General features: G+C 65.2%; 1 protein-coding gene across 2 annotated transcripts; it reads left to right on the forward strand.

Annotated features, from left to right (window-relative positions):
• Nucleotides 1–866: 866 nt before the first annotated feature.
• PRR36 (proline rich 36) lies at nt 867–5,536 on the forward strand. 2 transcript variants are annotated; one of them, XM_057540945.1, is made up of 6 exons: nt 867–1,108; nt 1,655–1,929; nt 2,046–2,145; nt 2,378–2,490; nt 2,584–4,503; nt 4,705–5,536. In XM_057540945.1, the coding sequence occupies exons 2-6, from the start codon at nt 1,662–1,664 to the stop codon at nt 5,217–5,219; spliced, it is 2,916 nt and encodes a 971-aa protein (XP_057396928.1). In that variant the 5' UTR covers nt 867–1,108; nt 1,655–1,661; the 3' UTR covers nt 5,220–5,536. The 2 variants fall into 2 exon arrangements, with proteins under 2 accessions (XP_057396928.1, XP_057396930.1); XM_057540947.1 differs by lacking the exon at nt 867–1,108 and adding an exon at nt 1,296–1,377.
• The last annotated feature ends 3,011 nt before the right edge of the window (nt 5,537–8,547 follow it).

Consider the following 8,547-nt stretch of genomic DNA (forward strand, 5'->3'; position numbering starts at 1 on the left):
GGGGAGCCATGTGGCCTTAAGTATAAGCAGAGGTGCAAGAGGGCACCTGGCACTGTTGGCCAGCTCTGGGCAGCTGAGGATGGCCATCTTCCTCTTCTCGCTTCAACCCCCTCAATGCCACAGTCTCCTATCAAGGTCCTCCATGAGGCCTCTGCACCAGTTTGGCGGGTCACCAAAATGACACCTCTCACTCCCTCAGGTTGGGCTGGGAAACCTCGGACGGGATCTTCTCGGCTCCTCATGCACCCGTTTTTACACCTCCAGGACCCCCATAATCTCATCCCCCCAAAGCCCGGCTCTGCCAGGAAGCCTTTGCTGACTTGACTTCGTGTGACCTGGGAGGGTGTGGCGAGTGGGGGGTGCTCTGCCCTGCAGAAGGCTGGGTCATCTCTCACCATCCTCGGTCTCTCCCTCTTGTCCTTTCTTCCTCTCTTCCCCCAAATCTGGGGTCTACCCCTACATTCCCAGGGCTGCATTCTCCCACCAGTCCCCCCAGCCCAACCAGGTACGGGGTTTCCTGGGGTCTGTGAAAACCCTTTGGGTATGAGAGGGGCGGAAGCCCCAGGAATCCTGGGGGGCCCGCCTCTGCGGTCGCAAAAGCGGGGAGAGGGCCTGGGACACCGAGCGGCCGGATTGGTCAATTGGGCACGAGGCGCGATGGTCCCGCCCCCTGGTTGCCAGGGCCCAGCCTATCCGCGTCCAGGCGGGCCTTGGTCGCCAAGTAGTTGGGGTGGGGGCCGGGGCAGGTGTGTATGGCAGGGGGTGGGGAGAGGAGGTTAGGCTGAGTCCGGGACCCCAAGGGATTCCCCCGAAGCCCGACCGGTTGGGTGTCTGGGGTCCTCAGGCGCAGCCGCGGAGAACCAGCCCCTCCCTCCTACGCGCTCCCGGCCGCCCTACTCGGCGCGCTCCCGCCTCTGCCTGCCGGGTCTGCATCCAGCGCGCGCGCCCCCTTCTCCCCCGCCCGCCGCCGAGGGGCCGGACGGCCTCCCCGCGCCGCCGCCCGCCGCCCCCTCCCCTCGCCTGCCCTCCGCTCGCGGCCGCCGCGGCGCTCCCACCCTGTCCCACCCCAGGCGACCCAGCGTGGAGCGGCGGGAGGCCGGAGCCCAAGGTGAGCTCGGCTCGAGCAGGTGGAAGGGTGGCGCGGACCAGGGCCCAGCTGGGGGAGGGGAAGGGCTCGGGACGCGGCTCTTTGTCTCCCCGAGCCCGTGCGCGGGCAGCCAGGGCCGCTCCTCCTCCCGGCAGGTGCCGACATCCCTCCGGGACGGCGCTGGTGGCTGGCGAGGGGGACCTGGGCGTGTGCTCCCGTCCCCTTCATCTGGAACCTGTGGCAGCCCCCTGTCCCGACGCTGGTGGTCAGGGTCCCTGAGGAGGCGAGGGGTAGGGGGGTGGATCTCCGGTCCTGAGAGGGAGCAGGGGGGTTGGCTGAGGCTGGCATGGCCTGGAGGAAGGCGGTGAGGGTGGGACTTGGGGACAGCCATGAGCAGCTGCGCTGGTGAGTGGTGGGTGGGTGGGAAGGAAGTGGATCCAGGCAGAGGTTTGGGCATCCATGGGTGGCGACGCTGGGGAAAGAGCCGAGAGGTGCCAGGACCCAGATCCCTGCAGGCAGCGTAGCTGTCCAGGACCTGGGATGCTGATCGGTCTGTCTCCTCATCAGGTGCGAGATGGACAAGAGGGACACGTCCAGGGCAGGGGCCGCCGGTCGGACGCCCTCTTCTCGCCCTCCCAACCTTCCGACCCCCAAGCCCCCAGGGTCTCCACGACCCCCTCCCCCCGTAACCAGCGCAGCTCTTCGAGTTCTGGGAGCAGCGGGAGCTTCAGGGCGAGGGCCTCTGGCAGAGCGAGCGGGGGGCAGCCGGGGAGCCGCTCTCCCGGAGGCTACTCCCCGGGGGGGACCACTGCGGAGTACTGGGACAGGCCCCCGGAGCCCAGGTACTCCAACCTCTTTTCCTGATTCGGACCCCATCTTCTTGCCCCCCTCTCCTCTGAGGCACCAGCCTCCCCTTCCTTTCCGGGGCACCTGCGTTGACTCGGCCTTCTCCCCACAGCCTCCAGGCCCCCAGCAGCTGGGAGAGGGGAGCGGGCCCCTGCGAAGACCCCAGGCCCAGGCTGTATCTCTAGCTCGGGGCATGCCAGCGGGCCCACCAGGTAACAAGCCCCCTCTCCCCTGGTGCCTTGGGCAAGGGTTAGTGTCTCCATCTGGAAGCTTTTAATTAAAGTGTGTGGGAGTACTTGCTCATCACTGGGCGCAAATTGGTGAAAGCTATTATTGGTTGGCAGAGAGGGCATATGCCCCGTTTCACAGATGGGGAAATGTAGACTTGGGAGACGAAACAAGGAGCTGGAGCACTGTCCTGAGCGCAGACCCTTTTGTCCCCAGGCCAGGCCCTCTTGGGCAGAAGGGGCTCCGGCCCCCAGCTGAGGAACCTGTGGCCAGAGGAAAAGCCCCTGAAGGGCCCAGAAGGAGCGCCCTGAGCGCTGGGGCACGGAGAGGTACGTGATCTGGGGAGGAAGGAGGGTCCTCGGATGTGAGAGGGACCAGCCTAGAAGTATCGGCGACCCTTCGGTCTTCTGCTTTGTCCCCAGACTCTTCTGGGTCCACTCCAGCCGTCTCCTCCTCGGCCATCTCCCGTCGGTCCCGGGCTGCGGGCGCTGAGGTGGGTGTCCCCCGGGCAGCTCCGAGTGCCCGGCCCCGGCCCCCGACCGAGGCTTCCAGGAAATCAGTGAGCAGCGCCCCAGAGCGCAGCGCCGCGGAGCCGAGCCCTGCCACCAGGAGGCGACCCAGCGCCGGCGGGGGCCTCCTGAGGCCAACCTTGCGCCCCACGGGCTCCAACGCCACTCCTCTGTCGTCCCCAGCCCGCTCCGGGGCTTCCCCGGCTGGAACACCCCGGGCTCTGGGGCATCCCTCGCAGCCCAAGTCCAGAGGACTGCAGGCTCTACGCCCCCCGCAGGCCACACCCCCAAGGAAGGGCGCAGTCCCTGCACAGGGCTTCTCTCCTCCTTTGGCCACCTCCTCCCTACCCTGTCCCATTGCACCGCCTTCCCATATCACAGCCACTCCCTTGCGGGGCTCGCTCCCTCCATCTCCACCGACCACGCCCCCTCCCCAGGCCCTTATCCACCCATTGGCCACGCCCCCTCCACTAGCCCCTCTTCCCTCTGCTCCACCCTCTCTGCAGACCCTCCCCTCTCCACCGGCCACACCTCCTTTGCAAGCTCCCCCCGCACAGCTGGGTACATCTTTTCCGGAGGTATCCGCCTCTTCCTTGGCCACGGCCACTTTTCTGACTTCAGTCCCTCCATCAGTTTCACCCGCTCTGCAGAGTATGCCCCCCACCGAGGCGTCTTTGGCTTTACCCGCTTTTCCAGCTCTCCCCTCTCCCTTGGCCACACCTCCTTTGTCGGGTCCTCTGCCACCAGCCACTGCCCCTTTACAAGCCCCTCTATCTCAAGCAACCTCTCTGAGGAACCCGCCTTCTTCCCTAACCACACCCCCTCTTCAGGCTCCTTCTGCTCTGCCCACGCCCCCTCCGCAGGCCGGTCCTTCTCTGTCTCCACCTCTTCAGGCCACGCCTTATACACTGGCCACGCCTCCCACACAGGACCCTTCTCTGGCCACATCCCCTCCACAGACCTCTCCCCCTTCCTCTCTTCTGACCACACTCTCTCTGCCAGGTGCTCCTCCTCTAGGCTCACCCTCCCCCCTGGCCACGCCTCTGGCCGCTCCCCCTCTACAGGCCACTCCTCCTATACGGACATCATCTCTGGCCTCACAGCCTCTGCAGGCCCCTCCTCCACTGGCCGTGCCCCCCACACACACTCCACCTTCTCTGGCCACGCCTCCCTTTCAGGCCGCTCCCTCTCCTCAGAGCTTGCCTCCTCTGCAGGCTCCACCTCCTCTGGCCTCGCTCCCTCTGCAGGCCCCTCTCTCTCCCCCTGCTTCACCCCCTCTGCAAGACCCTCCCTCTCCCCTGGCCACGCCCCCTCCGCGGGCTCCACCTTCTCTGGCCTCACCTCCTCTGCAGGCCCCTCCCTCTCCCCCCGCTTCATCCCCTCTGCAAGTTCCTCCCTCTCCCCCTGCCTCACCCCCTCTGCAAGACCCTCCACTTCCCCTGGCCACGCCCCCTCTGCGGGCTCCACCTTCCCTGGCCTTGCCCGCTTTGCAGACCCCTCCCTCTCCCCCTGCCTCACCCCCTCTGCAAGCCCCACGCCGCCCCCCAACCCCGGGTCCCGATGCCCCAATCTCGGGCCCACGGCTGACCCTGGCTCTGGCCCCGGGTCCACCGCCGCCGCCCTCGCGCAGCCCGTCCAGTACGCTGAGCGGCCCGGACCTGGCGGGCCACAGCAGCAGCGCCACGAGCACGCCCGAAGAGCTGCGCGGCTACGACAGTGGGCCCGAGGGCGGCGCCGCAACCTCCCCGCCCGCCGATGCGGAGCTCGCCGCCTGCCACCCGGCCGCCTGGAGCCGAGGTTCCGCTCCGCCGCTGGCCATCCGCGGCACCTCAGGTAAGCAGCCCTCCGGACACTGCGGACCAGTAGGAGGGGCGAGGTCTGGGGACGGTAGGAGGGCGAGGTCGGAGGCGAGGCTTTGCAACTCGGGGGGCAGGACCTTTGGGTCTGGGGGCGGAGTTGAAGGAAGGGGCGGGCTCTTGTGTTGGGGGCGGGGCTTCCCGCTCCCTTTGCCCAGCCTGGCTCCTCTCCCCGCAGGAGCGCCCCTGCCTTGGTCTCCTGCTGCCGGGTCGGGCTCTGCTGACGGCTTGTGCACCATCTACGAGGCTGAAGGGCCCGAGTCGGCGACTCCCGCCACAGGCGCGCTGGATCCGGGGCCCGGGCCTGGCGCGGGCGGTGGGAAGGCGGCGGCTGGGGCTGGGGCTGGGGCTGGAGCGGCCTCGCGGGGCGCGAAGCCGGCGCGTCTGGGCGAGCTGCCGCTGGGAGCGCTGCAGGCGAGCGTCGTGCAGCACCTGCTGAGCCGGACGCTGCTGCTAGCTGCGGCCGAGGGTGCCGCGGGCGGCACCGGTGGCTCAGGGGACGCGGGGGGTGCCGGCAGCGCGGGGGGAGCCCGCACTGCGCTCAGCGACGCCGAACTGGGCCGCTGGGCCGAACTATTGTCTCCCTTGGACGAGTCCCGCGCCAGCATCACCTCAGTCACTAGCTTCTCCCCGGATGACGTGACTTCCCCGCAGGGTGACTGGACCGTGGTAGAGGTGGAGACCTTCCACTGAGCCAGACCCTAGCCCCGCCCACCCCCCCACCCCTGCCTTAGGATCCGTCCCTCAGGTTGCACATCTTTGTCTTAGATCTCCCCCTCCCCTCCTCCTGGAGTCCGGCTCCCTGTGGATTGGTCTCAGACCCCTTAGAGCCCTAGAATTTTGGCCCAGGCTTGCGACCCACCCACACCTTTGGCCAAGGCTCACCCTTGAGCCCCGCCTCTTTGGCTTAGGACAAGCTCCCGCTCCCCTCGAGCCTCGTCCCTCCCTCGGCCTAGGCCCTGCCCGGAGTCCAGTGTATCGTCTACCGCGCGCAGCCCGAGTTTGCAATAAAGCCGGGACACTGAAGCCTGTTCACTTTCGCCTTCGCGGTCGCGGGCTGGGGCCCTCCAGCGGCGCAGCTGACCGCAGGGCGGTGAGAGGGGCTGGGCCGGGCTGTGCTGGCAGCTGTGCACAGCAGGTTGTAGCTCTGGTTGAAGGCTTTCCCGAACACTCCCCGGCCTTGCGTCTTCTCCATTGAGGATAGGGGCGCGCGAGGAGGGGCTGGGGTGGGACCAGGCGATGCCGAGTCCCCGTGGTCCAGCGCCGCGCACCCACCCGCTTTCGTGAACGTAGGTTTTCTCATGCCCAGTTTCTCATGGAAAAATTAGGTGCAGGAGGGGCCCAGGTGAGGCCGCGCTACCGAGTGAGCAAGGCGTGGGCGGTGTGGCCAGTTGACCAAGCTCTTCCCACGCTCGGCCAGGGGAGCGGGCACTCCTGGGGGGAGGGGAAAGACACGTGGGAAAGGCTTGCTTGGATCCAAGGAGAAGGTGGGGGGCCCCTTCCTGAGGTCCCTCCTCACAGTGTGCACCGCCCTACTTTGCACACCCTGGGGTGTAGGAGGGAGACAGGGGTGGCCTGAGACCCATGGCCATCTCGGGTCCCTCCAGGGCCTCTCAAGCGCGTGCACTGCCCTCTGCTCACCGAGGAGGCTGCAGTGCAAAAGGCCGGCCTGCAGCTGGGTCCAGGGCTCATGAAGGGCATTCCCTGCCTCCTGGATGGACCGCACTAGGAGGGCCTGCAGGGAAGGAGCAGCCTCTCCCAAAGCTGGGTGGGAGATCAGGGAGTCCTCACAATGCCCACTCCTCTCCAGGTGCCCTCATCATGCCCCTCTGTGCCTCCCAACCATGGGCCTTGCCTTTCATCCCAACTTCGGGTGTCCTCCCCAAGCCCCTCCAGCCCGGCATTCTTGCCTGTGTCCCAGAGTCAAGGGTCCTCACCAGAGCCAACCAATGTCTTCACTTGTCTCCCCCAGTCAGAATTCCTTGCCGTCCCACAGTCCAGTCACCCTGATCCTGGACCCTTTAAGCCCCAGCGCAGGCTCTTCTTTCCAAGTGCCCCTGCCGGAAATGCACCCCTTACGCCTTCCCTCCCTGAGGGTGTCATGCTTCATACCAAGAATGATGGAGGCCCGAGGGGAACCACAATCCCCGGGGCAGGTAGAAGGACAGAGTGGGACCCTGTGTTGGGCCCTCAACCCTATCTCTGCTCCTAGACCCAGTCCCTGAAGCCAGGTTCCTGTCAGACAGGAATCACCAAGTCCTGCCTGTCCCCCAACCCAGAAGCGGCTGCCTCCCAACCTGGGGTCTGAAGAGACATTGGCGCTGTCGCAGTGGGACACTGCCACCTCCACCCCTGGGAGCCAATCAGTTAGGTGGCAAACTACAGAAGTTCCTTTTTTTTTTTTTTTTTTTGGCCACACCTAGTGGCATGTGGGATCTTAGTTCTCCTGACCAGGGATCGAACCCATGCACCCTGCATTGGAAGTGCAGAGTCTTAACCACTGGACTGCCAGGGAAGTCCACAGAGGTCCCTTTTTAAGCTGGGCCCTGGTGAGGACCCAGGTGTCCTTGTTTCCAGATGCTGAGACAAGCCCAAGGGTAGGGGCTGACTCCTGACATGCTGGGCAGCCAGGGCTCCAAGGCCAGCCCCTGTGAGGGTGCAGGGCAGAACCTCAGACACTTCCCCCAAGGCCGTGCCCCCTCCTGGCAGCCAGCCAGGTGGAATTACCTGGTGGCAGCAGGAGAGGCAGACAGCAACTGCCAGGGTCTCAGTGTTAAATCTGTGTGATGGGAATGATGCATGGGCCCACAGGAGCTGTCGTGGGAGGGAATAGAACTGGGATTCGGCTGTCCTGGTGCATAACCAGTGTCCTGCCCTGCCGCTTGGCAGGTATCAGGCAGCAGAGTGGGGGACAGTTGGTGGGTCCACACTGGGTGTAGAGGGTAGGGCCTGGCTGGCACCTATTAAATGTCTCCTCCTAGGAAGCCTTCCTTTGCCATTCCTGGCTCTGTCACCTCTGTGCTAGCTGGGACTCTGCCTCAGCTCCATGGGCAACCCCACAAAGGATGCTGCCTCTCTGGGCCTTCTTCCCCCAGGGGAACCCCCACTGCCTGGCTGTTTTGTCTCTGCACTGCCCCCCAACACTGTAGTCTACCTGATGGTGCCTCTCTCACTTAAGCCCTCCATGGCTCCCCAGCGCTCTTAGTTCATAGTGCAAACTCTTTCTCCTGACTAGAAAAGCCCCTTCCCGGTCTGGCCATGCCCACTCTCTCCTGTTCCTTCTTCACAGACCTCATGTGCCTCCTGCTGGTCCTTGCGACGTCTCACCGTTATGCTTCTGCCCTTGCAGATCCCCCCCCCAACACCTCCTCCAGGAAGCCTTCCCTGATCTCCTTACACATTTGTCTAGGCACTTGCCACACTACTGTGCAGGCTAATCCCCGCCCCCACCCCAATGTCTGTCTGCTCCACTACACTTGGAACCCCTCAGAACCAGGCACAGTGGAGCACCCGGAAGGCCTTGGGAAGTGGGTGCCGAATAAACCAGATCCTGAATCTTCCTGAGGCCCTAAGACCCTTCACTCCTCTGTGTCTCTCAGGGGAGGCCCCAGCTGAGTCACCCAGGTGGGAAATCATGGCCCATCCTCCCTCCCCATCTCCAGAGCCACCCTCCTGAAAATGCCCTCCTCTAAGGGTCTGTCCATACGCCTGACGTCCCAGGTCCTTGGTGACTCGTTCCTACAATACTAACCGTCTCTTCCGACACCCACACTTATGCTCACACTGTACATGTGAATGTCCTTTCCTCTCCCACGCGGCACCCGACCTGGACAGCCTCTTTGGCCCCCTGCTACTGGCCTGCTATGATCTCCACCTCTGGTTCTCTTAGATGGTGGGAGGCTCCCAAGGACAAGGACAGCCTGCTCGCTTCCCCGCTGCTTCACTGGACAAGGGGCCGGGGACCCATGGCTGTGGTGATTCCCCTACCCCAAGGCCTGCCCCGCTCAGCATCCCTTGTCCG

The sequence above is a fragment of the Balaenoptera acutorostrata genome, chromosome 2 (genome assembly GCF_949987535.1).
Source record: "Balaenoptera acutorostrata chromosome 2, mBalAcu1.1, whole genome shotgun sequence".
Classification (NCBI taxonomy): domain Eukaryota; kingdom Metazoa; phylum Chordata; class Mammalia; order Artiodactyla; family Balaenopteridae; genus Balaenoptera; species Balaenoptera acutorostrata.

Bases quoted from the DNA above. Each gene is read 5' to 3' on its own strand.
- PRR36 (XM_057540945.1), top strand. From the start codon at position 1,662: ATGGACAAGAGGGACACGTCCAGGGCAGGGGCCGCCGGTCGGACGCCC. The intron at 1,930-2,045 runs GTACTCCAACCT...TTCTCCCCACAG, and splicing joins GACAGGCCCCCGGAGCCCAG to CCTCCAGGCCCCCAGCAGCT. The intron at 2,491-2,583 runs GTACGTGATCTG...CTTTGTCCCCAG, and splicing joins GAGCGCTGGGGCACGGAGAG to ACTCTTCTGGGTCCACTCCA.